Source organism: Desmodus rotundus, chromosome 5 (genome assembly GCF_022682495.2).
Source record: "Desmodus rotundus isolate HL8 chromosome 5, HLdesRot8A.1, whole genome shotgun sequence".
In the NCBI taxonomy this organism is placed as follows: domain Eukaryota; kingdom Metazoa; phylum Chordata; class Mammalia; order Chiroptera; family Phyllostomidae; genus Desmodus; species Desmodus rotundus.
The window spans coordinates 6,983,860-7,000,587 of NC_071391.1; the positions used below are offsets into that span (position 1 = coordinate 6,983,860).

Below are 16,728 nucleotides of genomic sequence, written 5' to 3' on the forward strand. Positions count from 1 at the left end.
CTAGGTGTGGAAAAGGGTGTACTTATATATTTCTTTATCTTCCTTGTTAGTAAACTTGTTAAGTTTACTTGGCCGGGTAACTCGGTTGGTTAGAGCGCCATCCTGGTACGCCAAGATCCCTGGCCAAGGCACAGACAAGACTCAATCAATAAATACATAAATAAGTGCAACAACAAACTGTTTCTCGCTCTCTAAAAATCAATCAATAAAAAAAAATTTAAATAAGAAAAGTAAGCTTGTTTTAATTTTTCATCATGGTATGCCATTAGCATATATATATATAAACTCTATATTTATATTTATATATTTATATATATATAAACTCTAGATTTTGTGTAACATACCAAATTCCAGTTTGGAGAACACCTTAGTTGTGCATGGACAGTCATTTAACATTTAAGTTCTTTGTGCCCTGTTTTTTGCATTGTTAAATGGAGCTGATAACAATATCTCATAGTTTTAGGATAATTAAATGAGTTTACACATAGAGTCCTGGCAAATAGTAAACACTATATAAATATTCATTAAAAAGATACAAGGAAATATGCCAACTTGGGAAACCCAGTAAACAAAGGAATCAGGAAGTTACAAATTTGTTATTAAGGCTCTTCACTCACAGGGCTTTAATCCCTACTGCCTTTCCCAGTGTCACCAGGGAGTGAGTAGAAATACAGCTCTTATCCCAGCCTTGGGATTTCCCCCTCCCCTAGAAGGCCCATAATCTCCTAGCATGTCATCCTGCTCTCCTCAGAAGTGATTAAGGAGCCAGACTCCAAAGAAGATTAAAGGAGCAGTCTGTGGGGTACACTGGGCAGGGGTTCAGAACTCTACTCTGAGTTCAACCACCCTGCACGCTAAAAATCAGCAGCCATGGACCTTGTGCCAGGGAGCAGTGAGGATGGGCATCCAGAAAGTCCTAGGCTGACCAACCCTCTCTGGAAGGACAGAGAAGAAGTTGACAGAAATGAAGTTCATCAGGATGTTCAGGTCAGTACTTCCCCACCCTGTGTCCTGCTGCTGGCTCATCCTCCAAGTTAGCCCAAGACCTCTGTTGTCCCCATGCAGGTTGTCTCTCAAAACACCCATCTGCCCTCCCTTGTGGTGGAAGCTTCGGAGTTAAGTGAAGAGAGCGGGGAGCTCCGGTGGCCACAGGAGGAGCTGCTGTTGCTCACTGATGATGAGAGAGAAGAGGCCCAGGTCTGCTTCCAGGACCAAAGTGAAGAGCCAGGTGAGGGTAGTGGCAGGTTCAATGGGGCCCTTGTGACCTGGAAGTTCTGGACAGGACCAAGATGGAAAACTCAGTTGTGTTGATGAATTGAGCAATGCCAGGCACACAGATGTTCAGTCAACATAGTCAAGAAAAATGTTGAGATGGGAGGGAAAGGTCAAGGTGGCCACCATAATTGACCCTGACAGGGCAGTTCTGATGTTGGATAGGTCACCTTTTTTTTTTTTTTTTAAAGATTTCATTTATTTATTTTTAGAGAGAGGGGAAGGGAGGGAGAAAGAGAGGGAGAGAAACATCAATGCATGGTTGCCTCCTGCACGCCCCCAACCAGGGACCTGGCCCACAACCCAGGCATGTGCCCTAGGCTGGGAATGGAACCAGCAACCCTCCGGCCCACAGGCCAGCACTCAATCCACTGAGCCACACCAGCCAGGGCTCATGTCTTTCAAAGTCTTTAGTATTTTAAAATACTTACTTTGTTTTGGGGGAAAATAGATAATAAAATTACCCTAAATCTGACTACCCAGAGACAGTTAACATTTGAGATGTTTTCTTTTGCAGATATTTTATAATGTCTACATACTGTTATAGAAAATTCTTTTTTCTTTGAGTATTTCCTATGTGCCAGGCACTGAACTATAAACACTTGTACCTCAAGATTTTCAGAATCCAATGACGGATATACTTTCCCCTGTAGAGGAAACTGAGGTCGTGAAGTTAGGCTTTTCATTATAATTGCTGTTATTACTTTATAGGCACAAATTATAAACCTGCATTTATTTTACTTTATTTTAGTAAAAGGCGAAACATTTGACCTGAAGTGAAACAAGTATCACAAGTTTTTATTTTTTAAAAATTCAATGGACCAGGAATATTTTTCATTGTCAATGGGCTCTTTAACTCCCTTCCCCCCATCCAGGCTGGACATGGAGCCCACTGGACCCCAGATCTCCCTTAAGAACCATTAACCCACAACTCAGCTGGGGGCAGGAACAGGTAGAACAAGATGCCTCCTGGATTCCTGAGGATGCAGAGTGTCAGGAAGCACCCAATCCCTGTCCTCTCTGGGATCCCACAGGCTTCCGTGTCTGCAGAAGCCCATCTGTGGAATACCCCCATCTCCTGCCTCCCAGGAGCTTTGAGGGTAAGTTATTGTTTGTTCTCTCTCCTTTAACATTTCAGCTAGGTTTCTTTTTTTTTCATTTTATTTATCTTTTAAAATTTTTTATTGTTATTCAATTACAGTTGTGTGCCTTTTCTCCCCATCCCTCCACCCCACCCCAGGTGAACCCACCTCCCTCCCCCACCTCCACCCTCCCCCTTGATTTGGTCCATGTGCCCTTTGAAGTAGTTCCTGTTCAGCTAGGTTTCTTTCTGGAGCAATTTTACTTATCCTTTCGCAACTTTCTCCTGTTTACAGGAGAGGAAAATGAGATTAGAGGCTCAGCCACTGGGTTCCAATTAAGAATTCTTTTCTGCTGCTTCTTTACTTACGTGCCAGTTAGCTGGGGGTGGAGGAATGATCCACCTGGATCTTCCCTGTTCAGCACTCATTTTGGGCCTGGTCCTTACTGATGTTTCAGCTATTATTTATGTAACCCATAACTCCAGGTATCATTCCTACCTTGCTGATGAGTAAACTGGGCACAGAAACTGTCAATACTGTGGCCACCCACCTAGAAAACGGAAGCCAGGACTGAAATCCTCCTTTTCCAGCCATCTTGCAAAGGCAAAGCTCTCTCTACCTCTCTTTACCCAACAAAAATTGTAGGGTCAAGACAGAAGTCTTTAATGGGAGCCTTGAACCAAGTAAGCAAAGTAGGTGATGCCCCTGAAAGGGCCTATCTCCTGCACAGTCACAGTCCGGCCTTGGGATCTTTGCTCCAAGCAGGGAAGCCGCACATCTGGGTCCTCATCTGAAAACTGAATCAGGGTCCCCTGGGGGCTTAGGACCCTCAGGCACTCGGACAGTGCCTGGTAAGCCCCAGGCAGACCACCCCGAGCAATGGCATCCCAGGTGCCCTTGTCCAATACAAGCTGGAAGGAGCTGAAAGAAGCCACTGGCTCCAGGTTCTGGACATCAGCCTGCATGAAGTGGAGGCGGGAGGCACGGTGCCCAGGGAACAGAGGTGTTTGGCCTTGGCCACCTTCCAGAATGCTGTTCATGTGCGCCACAGCCACAGGAGAGAAGTCCACCCCCAGCACATCCACGGGATGTGGGCACTTGGTGTAGAGGCCTGTACACAGGCTGGAAGTCCCACAGCCCACGTCTAACACTCGCAGTGGACAGGCAGCCTGGGCCCCCTGCAACAGTGGCAGTAGGAGCCCCTGGATTTCCTCGTACCCAAAGAACCAGTCGAAGGTGGGGACGCTGCCCAGACGGGGCTGGGCGTGGAGTTTATCCCAGAGGCAGCGGTCCGCCAGGCAGCTACCGGCCAGGGAGCCTGTGGACGGGTGGAAGGCATGTGTCATCCGGCGCCCGAGTTCTATCAAGCTGCTGCAAAAATAGCGCAATGTAACCTGAGGTTTCAAAAGCCACACTACAGGGAGTAGACTCCCGGGGCACGAAGAAACCACCTTGCCCTCCCCAACTCTCGTCCTACCCGCCACCTCGCGGCGTGTCCCAGCAGCCAGGGTCGCCCAGTGGAGGATTCTGCGCAGCGCGGCCATTCGGAGGTGCCGGCAAGATCAGCCAGAGAACCTTGTTCGAAATGTTGCCCGCACTTCCAGAAAGCCTGAGATTTAAGAGAAGATCTGCAAAACCTGCTTTGCGGGATAACGCGTATAGCCTAACTCTGCAGCCTCGGAAAAAAAAGCACGCGGGCAGACACACACACCTACAACGGTACGAACGGCCTTTATTGGTTACAAACGGGTGTGGAAAAGGCGGGGATAGGAGAGCTTCGGTTCCTGGGGCGGCTTCGCAGACCTGAAACAAAAGGAGGAGGCGTGAGTACCCCGTGGAGCAGCCCGAAGAACTTCGGTATGCCCTGCTTTTTCGAGACCAGTGTCCCGGCGCTTGAGGATAGAACCGGCGGACTGGAAACCGTCGGCACCGAAGACATGACGCCGAGGGGGCCGGAGCCCTTTCCCTCTGCCTCCGTACATTACGGGGACCGGGACCGCAAGCCCGACCCCCGCCAAGAAGAGGAGGGTCCGCAACCCCCGCCCCAAACCCTTACATGCCAGGTTACTTATCTAACACCTGACTCACTCTGCCGCAGTCCTCGGAAAGGTCAAAGAGCTAGACGAGCTCCTTTATATAGCAGCAGGGCCCGCCCCCGAGGCACGATTGGCTTGCGGAGAGCTGAGGGGCGGGGCCCATACGGACCCAGCGTGGAGCGGAAACGCAGACCCTAAGCCGGCAAAGCTGCGCAGCCATGGGTGGTCCGGGAGGAAAGATCAACCGGCCCCGAACGGTGACTGTGTGGGAGCGCCGTCTTTGTTTCCGAAGCGTCCCGGAGCTCTCTAGTCCTGCCCGAGATGGGATCGATAGGCCAGAGTCGCCGGGTGCGGGGATCCCGGGTCGTGGTGCGCGGCCTCTGCATGATTAGCATCTTCCTTCCCTGCAGGAGCTGAAGAAGAAACTTTTCAAGCGACGGCGGGTGTTGACTCGGGAGCGGCGGCTGAAGCACCGGGTGGTCGGGGCTGTGATAGACGAAGGGCTGATCACGAAGCACCACCTCAAGAAGCGGGCGTGAGTGCCAAACCCTCTTCCCCTGGGTCCTCCCCACCAACTCTCCTTTCCTCTTTCTACCGAGCTCCGTAGCAGCTAGCACCTCTCAGCTTCCGTTGTGCGCTCGCGTTTACGCCACGGACGCGTCTGCTGTGTTTGTGCCTTAACTCTTATAGCCTCTCACTATACCGGTAGCTTACCTTTCTTTGGGTCTGGGACCTCACTGAGAATCTTGAGAGCTGTCGACTTTCCCATCTCTGCACACAGATTTTTATAAGTAAATTTTAAAGCGCACACAGAAATGTGCATACAACTAGAGGAATTTTAAGAGGCACATGTGGGGTTTTACATATAAGTTTCAGGGGCCCCAGGGCCTTGGGGAAGAGTTCCCATCCCATCCTTTCATTGACTTCTTCATCAATATTTGCAGAGTTTATCATAAGAAATGTTTGGGTCTTTGTCCCTGGTTCCTGGCACAGAGCTCCTAAAACCTTCAGATCGGAGTGTCTTTATTTCCTTAGGAGCCCCTTCTGAGCATACCTAAATTTATGCTAATGAATGCAGGGTGGGGCTGGTGTGCAGAAAAACCCGGTGATTAGAGGATTGGAAAATTAAGCCTCACCCCTCCTCCCTATCTGCTGACCTCTAAGGGGTGGGGCAGGGGCCCGTGGGAGCGCTGGCGATTAAGCTCTCTGAAAACTCGGGAACAATAGATTTGATGAGCTTCCCTGTTGGTGAATTGGTGGAGGTGCTGAGAAGGTAGCTCACTTGGAGAGGGATGGAAATTTCAGGGGGGTGGGGGGTGGGAAGAGGGATATAAGGGGATTAAATGGTAATTGGCAAAAAATACAATAAAAGTTAAATCACAAAGAAAAGGAAAGAAACTTCTGGCCTCTTCTCCATACCTTGCCTTCTGCTTCTCTTCCATCTGGCTGTTTTGAGTTGTATCCTCTTATAATAAATCAGTAAATGTAAGTAAATGTTCCCTGAGTTCTGTGAGCTATTCCAGCAAATTGTGGAGTCTGAAAAAGGGATGAGAGCCCTGATTTATAGCGGGTGGATCAGAAGCACGGGTAACAGTATGCTATCTCCAGGTGGGTAATGTCAGAATTGGATAAAATTTGTAGGACACTATGTTAATAACTGCTGAGAATTGAATTGTTTGATGTGAGAACCCCCCCCCCCCCACCACCACCCTGACGTCTGGTGTCAGAAGTATGGAGAATAGAGTAGAAAAATAGTTTCCCCTTAGAAGTTTCTACAATATACTAAAATTTAACGTTAACTATTTTATCTGTTCAGTTTAAACTCACTACCTTAGAGCCCTGCTTTTCAAACTGTTCTTTGAAGTGGTTCCAAAGATAGCTAGACCTTTTCAATAGCTAGAACCACTTGTGTGGTTTGTGGTGGTTCAGGTTAACCTGGACCTTTGCTCCTACCGACCCTTCAGGTCCAGTGCACGTGCCAACATTACTCTTTCTGGGAAGAAGCGCAGAAAACTCCTCCAGCAGATTCGTCTTTCCCAGAAAGAGAAAGCAGCCATGGAAGGTGAGGGTGGGATACCGAGGTGGGGGGTGAGGGGGCAGCCTGGATCCACTTGGGTTCTTTAATGCTTCTTCTTTCTCTTTGCTCAGTGGAAATCCCTGCAAAGCCAACCAGGACTAATGAACCACAGCCCAAATCTCAAAAGAAGACCAAAGCCCCCCAGGATGTAGATATGGAGGACCTTGAAGAAGGGAGCTAAATCTTACCCCTTTCACCAGAAGATTCTCAGCTGGAGCCAGGAGGACCCAGTGGTGGTTTCAGAACAGTTTGGAGTAAATGTTGCACCTTTTCACTCTCCCCAGACTCCTTTCCGTAGCGACCCAGTGACCTGCTGTGGAAGGAGGTGTTGAGAGGAAGAGTGGAAAAGAAAGATCAGAGAGGGGGCTTCTTAGCAGTTAACTCCGTTTGAAATAAAGCCCTGGAGTTCTCGCTGAGATGTGTGTGATTGAATGTAGGGATGGGGATGGCCATGAACGGAGGTGTGAGAGTGTGGAGAAAGGCAGTTGGGAAAGGGGACCACAGAGTGTACTTGAGCAAAAGCGTCAAGGAGTCAGCCTTGGTGACAGCCCTGTCTGTCTAGTGAGTGACACTCTTAACTTTCCATTTCTGACCAAAATATAGATTATTGTAGAGATGACAGAGGAGGTAAGGATCCTGATACCAGCCCCGCCACTTCTGTGGGACCAGGGTGGGCAAATCACTTTATAGTGTATTTGTCGCTGCTTCCTTTGCTGGATGACATTTTTAATAAAGTGAAGACCAAACGTTATTTTTCCCTTTTAATTTTCAGAAACTCTGTCGGAAGCCAGAGCTGGGGTGTTTAATTAGCGTGAAAAGCTGCCTGTGTGGAGGTGTGTTTGGGGAAAAGCGTGTTCTCTGTGCCCTCTTTAATCAGTGTGTGCTTCCTGGAAGAGGGAGGGTCTGGGCCCGGTGTCAGAACTTTGCATTTTGAACAATACCAAACTTGCAGTGAACTTAAGGATCAGTACTCAAACTTTCAGTGAAGTTAAAAGATTAGTACAGTGAACCCTTATATATGCATTCTACCTGGATTTACCAACTTGCAACATGTTTCACTTATCTCTCTCTGCACATTTGCAAATACGTATGTGTATGAATACGGACCTTTGTTGTCTTTGCTGACTCGTTTGAAAGTCAATTGCAGATGACATTCCTTCGCTAAATTTTGCTATATTTCTATAGGGCAAAAATACTATTATCACACCTACGACTTAACATTAGTGAAATAGCTAATATTCAGTTTTTCATATTCAAATTTCCTCAGTTGTCCCAATAATGTTCTTTATAGCTGTTTTTTCCCCCCTTGGTCAAGAGGCCGGTCAAGGATCCCATTCCATTTCATTGTTGTATTTCTTTAGTCTTCTACAAATTGAGAACAGTATCCTACCTGGTCTTAGATGTCTTTCTGGTTTTCGGAAGAGTTCAGCTTCGTATTTTTTTCTTTAATAATGTCCTACCACCTGGGTTTGAGTGTTGCTGTATGTTTTCTCATAATGGAGCTTAGGTTAACCATTTTGGGGGGAAATTCTACATGGATGATTTTGTTTGTTTTTCGTCGCTTCATATCAGGGAGTGGACGCGTGGACCTTTGAACAGTGTGGATTTAAACTACACAGGCCCACTACCTGCAGTTCTGTTTGAATAAGTACTGTAGAGCTCTTTTCCTTCTGATTTTCTTTTTTTTTAGATACACTTCTCTTTTAATTGCTGATCAGTTATAGTTTCCTCATTTTCCCCCCATTACTCTCCCTGGCCCTCCCCTCCCCCACCTCCCACATTCAACCCTTCTCCCCCTTGTCTTTGTCCTTGTGTTCTTTATACATGTTCTTTGACCCTTTTTTCCGTTGATTTTCTTTTCTTTGTATTGAATTTATTGGGGTGACACTGGTTACCAAAGTTATACAGATTTCAAGTGCACAATTTCACAACGCCATCTGTACACCATTGTTATGTATTCACCACCCAAGTCACGTCTCTGCCCATCACCATTTATCACCCTCCACCTTGCCCCACCCCCGCAATCACCACTCTGTTGTCGGATCCAGGAGTTTTATTTTTTCTCAATCCCCCTGCCCCTGCCACCAAGCTCCTTGTGATTTTCTATTTTTATATATTGATTTTTAGATCGAGGAAGGAAGAGAGAGAGCAAAACATTGATTTGTTATTCCACTTATTTATGCACTCATTGGCTGATTCTTGTTTGTGCCCTCACCTGGGATTGAACCTGTAACCTTGAGGAACTGAGAAGATGCACTAACCAACTGAGCTACCCAGCCAGGGCTCCTTATGATTTTCTTAATAACATTTTCTTTTCTCAAGCTTATTTATTGTAAGAATACAATATATAATACATACAGCATACAAAATATGTGTTACTCAACTGTTATCAGTAAGACTTCTGGTCAACAGAAGGTTGTTAAGTTTCGGAGGGAGACAAGAGTTATATGAAGATTTTTTACTGTGTGGGGGAGGAGGGGCCAGTGCCTCTAACTTGCATTCAAGGGTCAACTCGAATGTAATACCAGTTTGTCTCATTAATGGTAGAGAGTTGGTTAACTGGGTGTAAGATTTCTCCATTGTTAAGGTATCCTTTCCCTTGTAGTTAATAAGCAATCTATGGAGTGATACTTGAGATTGTATGAATACCCTATTGCCCAAAGACTCAATGGTTTGAGCATCCATGATTATTTTTACCTGAATTAGCTACAGCTGCAAAATGGTGATTTTCTAACTCTATCATTCATTCATATTATTCGACATATTCGACATTTTTAGAGACTGTCGAATTCTCTAAAGAAATCGCCTCCCTCCTATTTTATTTATTTATTTTTAGAGATAAGGGAAGGGAGGGAGAAAAAGAGAAACATGGATCCCCTGCCTCTCTCACATGTGCCCCAACTGCGGGGCTGAACCCGAAACCCAGGCAAGTGCCCTGACTGGGAATCAACAGCAACCTTTCGCTTTGCTGGACATCGCTCAACCAACTGAGCCATGCCAGGCAGGGCCCTCCCTTCTGTTTTTAATATTGCTATGGATTTAGATTGTTTTTCAATGTGTTATAATCCATTACTATTGCTTTTTCATGCTCAAAATCATACCAAGTTTGACCAGCAGAAGTCTTTTTTTTTTTTAAGTATTCTTTTGTTTTAATCATTGAAGTATGAAATATTAGGACAGCATCCTTGAAACTTTCTGTTTATATTCTATTTGTAAAAATGCTTTATGCATCCACCCATAGTATGGATATGTTTTTTTTTTTTTTAATTTTTATAGTTATTCAATTACAGTTGTATGCCTTTTCTCCCCATCCCTCCACCCCACCCCAGGTGAACCCACCTCCCTCCCCCACCTCCACCCTCCCCCTTGGTTTTGTCCATGTGTCCTTTATAGTAGTTCCTGCAGCAGAAGTCTTTTCAAGGTGATCTGTGTCCTTTTGACACAACACCATCAGTCTTGGGCATTTCCTTGCTTTCTGCCACAATGACGTGTTTCAGCCTCACTTACTATTTACCCTGGCCTAAAATTTGGAATCAGCCATTTTCCCAGGGGGACAGTATTATGTCCCGTTTTAAACACAGAAAGCAAAAGTGCTTGTTTGAGAAGGAACTGTACTTAGATGCCATAAGGAGAGGAGGAGAGGAGATAGGAGGGAGAAAGAGACATATTCAACATCTCAGTATGCCTGTGCTTCATAATTTTGTTATCCCTGTGCCTGAGGCAGGAAAGAGCTTGCTATGAAGAATTTCTGTGTCTGGCATTATGCTAAGTCCTTTACATAAATGATCTCAAGTGATCTTTGCAAAATGTCAGAGATAGGAGACATCATGCCCACTTTACAGGTCAAAAAACGAGCTCCAAAGAGCTGGATCACTTGCTCAGGGTTACATTGCTAATAAATAGCAGACATGAATCCATATCTGTCTAACTCCAAAACAAGCTCCCTTACAATGTGAAATCCTTCAGGGCAAGGACCACATAAGTCTCAGAGCTGGAAGAACTCATCTGATTCAAAGGCCTTTCACAGATCAAAAGTTGATGCCCAGAGAAGGGAAGTGTTAAGTCCAAGTTTAGGCAGAACCAGGAGCAGAAATTGCCTCATATTTACTGTTTTAGAACAGTTCTTGCTAGTAGATAGTATATGCACTTTGGGAGTAATTGAACTTCTAAAATTTAGGGGAAAAAATGAATAATTAGTCTTTTAAAACACAATCACTTCAAAAGTATCTTTGGGACACACCATCTGCTGTTGTTCTAACTTTCACTTCCATTGAGAATGGTCAGCCTAATTAATACAGGCGTCAGAACCTACTTTCCTTTTCATTTATTCAACCAACTATTTATTAAAAACCTACTAAGTGCCAGGCAGATACTGTTGTAGGTGATGAAGACAATAGTCTTTAACAAAATAGGCAAAGGCCTTGTTTTCAAAGATCTTCTTTTATGGAGTTCATTCAACAAATATAAAAATAGCCAGTGCTTATTAAGTGCTTGCTTGCCATACTACCTGGTTTCAATTTTCACAACAACTCTGTAAGGTAGTTGTATTATTACCACCCTCATTTCCAGAAGAGGAAACAGTGGTAGAAAAGCTAAGTACCTAGCCAATAAGTGGAATAGCTGGGATTTAGATAGACTGGCTGGAGTGGGGGTTCTTGATAAGGTGTCCTAGCTTCCTACATAGTTACCAAACGTCCTTTCTACAGATATGGGGATGTAGGGTACAGGTAAGTACCTGCACTGGGAGGTGGAGGAGGCAGCAGAGCCTCAACAACGGAGACTGATAGAAGGATCATAGGGCCAAGCTAGAATTGGGAAGATGCCTTCAGCCTAGTCAGCCCGATTTATTTCGGGCTTCCTCTACCTCCCCTCTTTTCTTCATCTTCTCTTACGAATTTTCTCTTTTCTGTCTCTTTTCTGCTTTCCCTATTCCCTTCGCTCCTTTAACTGTTGTTTACATCGTCCCTGTTTCTTGAATAAAATGTCTCCTAGTGCTTCATTTTATTAAAACCTCGTGAAGTTGAATATTTTGTATTTTGGGCTTTAGAAAAAAATAGCCGAAGTCAGTTGTGAATGGCAGCAGCTAGCATTAGTCTGTGTATCAATGGCTTTAAGCGGGACGTGGCGGGGGGTGGGGGCTGGGGCGGGGGAAGGTTGCTTTGAGGGCGGGTCGGCTTCCTGCTGTCGTCCTCATCCTGCTCCTCGACCTCAGCACGAGCGGAACCAATATAAGAGGGTCGCGGGCGTCGCCGGATCGGTTTTCTTGAGCAGCCTCGCCGCCTTTTCCTTTCAGGTTTCCCGGCAGTGCGCATGCGCTGCTTGCGCTCCGCCGCTCCTGCCTCGGGCTCCGGCTAGGAGGGCTCCGGGATGTCCGCGTTGTGCGACCCTCCCGGGGCCCCAGGGCCTCCCGGGCCTGCCCCGGCCACCCACGGTCCCGCGCCGCTCAGGTAGTCAGAGCCCCTGGCATCTTCCTTCAGCGCGCCGCCCCGCGCCGATTCCCCAGCCTTCTCGGCGGAAACCCGGATCCTACCTCGAGAACTCGCACTAGGGTTCTCAGAGATTCCTGGTTGGGTCTTCCCAGGACTCAGGAACTGATTCACCAAAACTCTGGGCTCCAGTGCCCGCACTCCCTCTAAACCCCAATGCTTAGGTACTCCGGTCCCTGGTCTTGCTCCCCTAAGAGGTGGGGATATCAGAACTCTTAGGAATCCAGCTGCCCAGTCTCTTTTAGACCGGAGGAAACCCAGGGTCCCCTGACTTGAGAGAGACTCCCCGAGGACCCAGGCCCAGAAACCCACAGAATGCTTCCTTCTAGCCATTGCCTTGCCTTCCGATGGAGACACTCCTCTCACCTTAGGGTGGGATTTGTTTGTTTGATTGTTTGGAGGATCCAGAGAGGTATGGCACAGTGAGAACCCTAGAGGATGCCGTCCTCTTTGGCAGAAAGGGCAATAAAAGGAAGGGGATTTTGCTTCTTCCAACACTGAACCTCTAAGACTGAACCCATAGGTTTTGGGAGGGGAAGGGTTGAAAGGCATTGCCTTGTCTGCTTAGGGACACCCCGATTCCTAGGCACATTGAGGGTGCTAGGAAGGTGGTTGTCATTGAGTGGAATCCAAGTGGTGGATGGTTAGGATGCTGGCAGACTATGGGAAGGAACAGGTATTGGAGGGGGGGAGAGCCCTTAGTAAAGGACAGATTTGACCTTCTGATTTTCTTTTCATAAAGAGTAAAATCCAGGGTGCTAGTGTTGTGGGGAGTGCAGTAAAGTTGGAAAGGTGTTTTTAAAGCAGATGTTACAGGAACACAAAATATACTCAATTCAACAAAAATTTACTATTTCCCATATACCAAGCACCTCCATAGGAGATTCGGTGCTGAAGATCACAGAAATGGTTACGAAGCTCTTGGAGCTTTTAGTCTGATTACTTAACTTTGGTTTCCTTATCTGTAAACTGGGATCATAATAGTGCCTACCTTATTGGGCTGTTGTCTGGATTGAAATAATACTTGTAAAGTACTTTAAAAAGTACCTGAGGGAGCAAGGGGGTGGTGGAGGTGGAAGACGGTATAAGGGGGATAAATAGCGATGGAAAAAAAGTACCTGACACATTCTAAGAGTTATCTAATATTACTTTTTAAAGGATTTTACTTATTTACTTTTAGAGAGAGGGGAAGGGAGAGTGAAAGAGAGGGAGAGAAGTGTCAGTGTGTGGTTGCCTCTCACGCACCCCTCCACCGGGGACCTGGCTGGCAACCCAGGCATGTGCCCCGACTGGGAATCAAACCAGCATCCCTTTGGTTCACAGGCTGGCACTCAATCCACTGAGCCACACTAGCCAGGGCTAATATTATTATTGAAAGAAAAATAGTTAGCATTTATTGAGTGATTAATGTAAAATACACATGGTGCTTAAGTGCTTTATGAACATTATTTCACGAGGGAGGTATAGTTATCTGTATTTTACATAAGAAGAAACAAGCTCACGGAAGGAATGTAACTTGGCCCAACATTTCCACACACTAAGTCTGCTTCTCTTGTTTCCTTACAGTGCTCAGGAGCTGTCCCAGGAAATCAAGGCTTTTCTGACTGGCGTCGACCCCATTCTGGGCCACCAACTCTCCGCCCGGGAACATGCTCGCTGTGGTCTTCTCCTGCTCCGCTCTTTGCCACCTGCTCGGGCTGCTGTGCTTGACCACTTGCGAGGCGTCTTTGATGAGAGTGTCCGGGCCCACCTGGCTGCCCTGGATGAAAGCCCTGTGGCTGGCCCACCTCATCTCCGTCCACCTGCACCCTCCCATGTCCCTGCTGGGGGACCTGGTCTAGAGGATGTAGTGCAGGAAGTGCAGCAGGTGCTCTCCGAGTTTATCCGGGCCAACCCGAAGGCCTGGGCACCTGTGATTAGTGCATGGTCCATTGACCTCATGGGGCAACTAAGCAGCACGTACTCAGGCCAGCATCAGCGTGTGCCCCATGCCACTGGCTCTCTCAACGAATTGCTGCAGCTGTGGATGGGCTGTCGAGCCACACGCACATTGATGGACATCTATGTTCAGTGCCTCTCAGCGCTCATTGGTAGCTGCCCAGATGCCTGTGTGGATGCCTTGCTGGATACCTCTGTCCAGCATTCCCCACACTTTGACTGGGTTGTGGCCCATATCGGCTCCTCTTTTCCTGGCACCATCATCTCCCGAGTTCTCTCCTGTGGCCTTAAGGACTTCTGTGTTCATGGTGGGGCTGGAGGTGGAGCTGGTGGCAGTGGTGGAAGCTCTTCTCAAATTCCCTCTACAGACCCCTTCCCTGGATCTCCTGCTATCCCTGGGGAGAAGCGGGTACCCAAGATTGCCTCAGTTGTGGGCATCCTCGGCCACCTGGCCTCCCGCCATGGAGACAGCATCCGACGGGAGCTCCTTCGAATGTTCCATGATAGCCTGGCAGGGGGCACTGGGGGCCGGAGTGGGGACCCCTCCCTTCAGGCCACAGTTCCCTTCCTCCTGCAACTGGCGGTGATGTCACCAGCTTTGCTGGGCACAGTCTCGGGAGAGCTGGTAGATTGCCTTAAGCCCCCAGCTGTGCTGAGCCAGCTGCAGCAACACCTGCAGGGATTTCCTCGAGAGGAACTGGACAACATGTTGAACCTGGCTGTGCATCTGGTGAGCCAGGCCTCTGGGGCAGGTGCCTACCGCCTTTTGCAGTTCCTGGTGGACACAGCCATGCCTGCCTCAGTCATTACTACCCATGGCATGACAGTGCCAGATACTGTGCGTGAGGCCTGTGACCGGTTGATTCAGCTGCTGCTTCTACATCTGCAAAAACTGGTTCATCACCGGGGAGGGTCTTCTGGGGAAGGGGTGCTGGGCCCACCCCCAGCCCCTCGCCCTGTGCCCTTTCTAGATGCACTAAGAAACCATGTTGGAGAACTATGTGGAGAGACATTACGATTGGAACGGAAACGCTTCCTCTGGCAACACCAGCTCTTGGGCCTGCTCTCTGTCTATACACGGCCTAGCTGTGGACCTGAGGCCTTGGGCCATCTCCTGAGCCGGGCCCGAAGCCCTGAAGAGTTGAGTTTGGCCACCCAATTATATGCAGGGCTGGTGGTCAGTCTCTCGGGCCTCCTGCCCCTGGCCTTCCGAAGCTGCTTGGCTCGGGTGCATGCAGGGACTTTGCAACCTCCCTTCACGGCTCGGTTCCTGCGCAACTTGGCACTGCTAGTGGGGTGGGAACAGCAGGGTGGTGAGGGCCCTGCAGCCCTAGGAGCCCGGTTTGGGGAGTCTGCTTCAGCCCATCTTACTGACCTGGCTCCTCTCCTGCTACATCCTGAGGAGGAAGTAGCTGAAGCTGCTGCCTCCCTCTTGGCCATTTGTCCCTTTCCTCCAGAATCCCTGTCTCCCTCCCAACTCCTGGGACTGGTGAGAGCTGGAGTGCATCGCTTCTTTGCCTCTCTGAGGTTGCATGGTCCCCCAGGTGTGGCTTCAGCCTCCCAGCTTCTTACCCGCCTCTCTCAGACCTCTCCTGCAGGGCTTAAGGCTGTCTTGCAGCTGCTAGTTGAAGGAGCCTTACATCGGGGCAACACAGAACTGTTTGGAGGGGAAGTGGACGAGGACGAGACTGTTTCAGTTGTCTCCGCTTCTTTGCCTTCTGCCTCTCTATTGGACACAAACCGGCGACACACTGCAGCTGTGCCAGGTCCTGGAGGGATTTGGTCTGTTTTCCATGCTGGAGTAATCGGTCGTGGCCTAAAGCCACCCAAGGATATCCAGTCACGAAATCAGCAGGAAGTGATCTATAACACCCAGAGCCTCCTCAGCCTCCTGGTGCACTGCTGCAGTGCTCCTGGGGGAACTGAATGTGGGGCCTGCTGGGGGGCTCCCACCCTGAGCCCAGAGGCAGCCAAAGCTGTGGCAGTGACCTTGGTGGAGAGTGTGTGTCCTGATGCAGCTGGTGCTGAGCTAGCCTGGCCCCCTGAGGAGCACGCCCGGGCCACCGTGGAGCGGGATCTCCGCATTGGCCGGCGCTTCCGGGAACAACCCCTACTCTTTGAGCTGTTAAAGCTGGTAGCAGCTGCTCCCCCAGCCCTGTGCTACTGCTCCGTGCTGCTGCGGGGGTTGCTGGCCGCCCTCTTGGGCCATTGGGAAGCCTCTCGCCACCCCGATACAGCCCACTCACCCTGGCACCTGGAGGCATCCTGCACCCTGGTGGCTGTCATGGCTGAGGGAAGCCTCTTGCCACCAGCCCTGGGTAATATGCACGAGGTATTTAGCCAACTGGCACCTTTTGAAGTGCGTCTGCTGCTGCTCAGTGTCTGGGGCTTTCTCCGGGAGCATGGGCCCTTGCCCCAGAAGTTCATCTTCCAGTCAGAGCGTGGCCGCTTCATCCGGGACTTCTCCAGGGAGGGTGGGGGTGAGGGTGGACCCCATCTGGCTGTGCTGCACAGTGTCCTCCACCGCAACATTGACCGCCTGGGCCTTTTCTCTGGCCGTTTCCAGGCACCTTCACCGTCCACTCTACTTCGGCAGGGGACATAGCCTTTTCCATGCTCCAGAAGCCGAAGATGTTTGAGAAGTGAGACGGGGCTAAGGTGCTGCAGAAAGATGGAGGTTTCTTTTCTAAGACCTTAGCGTAAAGAGCGCTGTCACTTTTTTCCCTACCGTTTTTTTTTCTAAATAAAATTTGCCGATTTGAGAAAAACAGTCCAGTGCCTCTGTCTGATGCTTAAGAGCCAATAAAATAAGACAGCACCTGGCTCTGGACCATCCC

The 16,728-nt window shown here is 48.6% G+C and overlaps 3 protein-coding genes and 1 non-coding gene across 5 annotated transcripts; 2 read left to right on the forward strand and 2 right to left on the reverse strand.

Moving 5' to 3' along the window:
• The first annotated feature begins 796 nt into the window (after positions 1-796).
• Positions 797-7,218, forward strand: LBHD1 (LBH domain containing 1). The gene is made up of 6 exons (XM_045183155.2): positions 797-987; positions 1,066-1,228; positions 2,148-2,372; positions 4,801-4,925; positions 6,355-6,452; positions 6,539-7,218. Exons 1-6 carry the CDS (start codon positions 871-873, stop codon positions 6,567-6,569), a joined length of 759 nt encoding a protein of 252 aa, XP_045039090.2. The 5' UTR covers positions 797-870; the 3' UTR covers positions 6,570-7,218.
• On the reverse strand, positions 2,548-4,613 carry CSKMT (citrate synthase lysine methyltransferase). Its single transcript, XM_045183156.3, has 4 exons — positions 4,443-4,613; positions 4,066-4,157; positions 3,832-3,963; positions 2,548-3,672 (listed from the first exon to the last, which is right to left on the reverse strand). Exons 3-4 carry the CDS (start codon positions 3,896-3,898, stop codon positions 3,017-3,019), a joined length of 723 nt encoding a protein of 240 aa, XP_045039091.1. The 5' UTR covers positions 3,899-3,963; positions 4,066-4,157; positions 4,443-4,613; the 3' UTR covers positions 2,548-3,016.
• On the reverse strand, positions 4,234-4,382 carry LOC112317486 (small nucleolar RNA SNORA57). The gene has a single exon (XR_002976117.1). It is a non-coding gene; the product is annotated as a small nucleolar RNA SNORA57 (small nucleolar RNA).
• Positions 7,219-11,777: 4,559 nt separating the features above from the next.
• INTS5 (integrator complex subunit 5) lies at positions 11,778-16,658 on the forward strand. 2 transcript variants are annotated; one of them, XM_024574433.3, is made up of 2 exons: positions 11,778-11,914; positions 13,520-16,658. In XM_024574433.3, the coding sequence occupies exons 1-2, from the start codon at positions 11,835-11,837 to the stop codon at positions 16,494-16,496; spliced, it is 3,057 nt and encodes a 1,018-aa protein (XP_024430201.1). In that variant the 5' UTR covers positions 11,778-11,834; the 3' UTR covers positions 16,497-16,658. The 2 variants fall into 2 exon arrangements, with proteins under 2 accessions (XP_024430201.1, XP_053781442.1); XM_053925467.1 differs by lacking the exon at positions 11,778-11,914 and adding an exon at positions 12,167-12,365.
• The last annotated feature ends 70 nt before the right edge of the window (positions 16,659-16,728 follow it).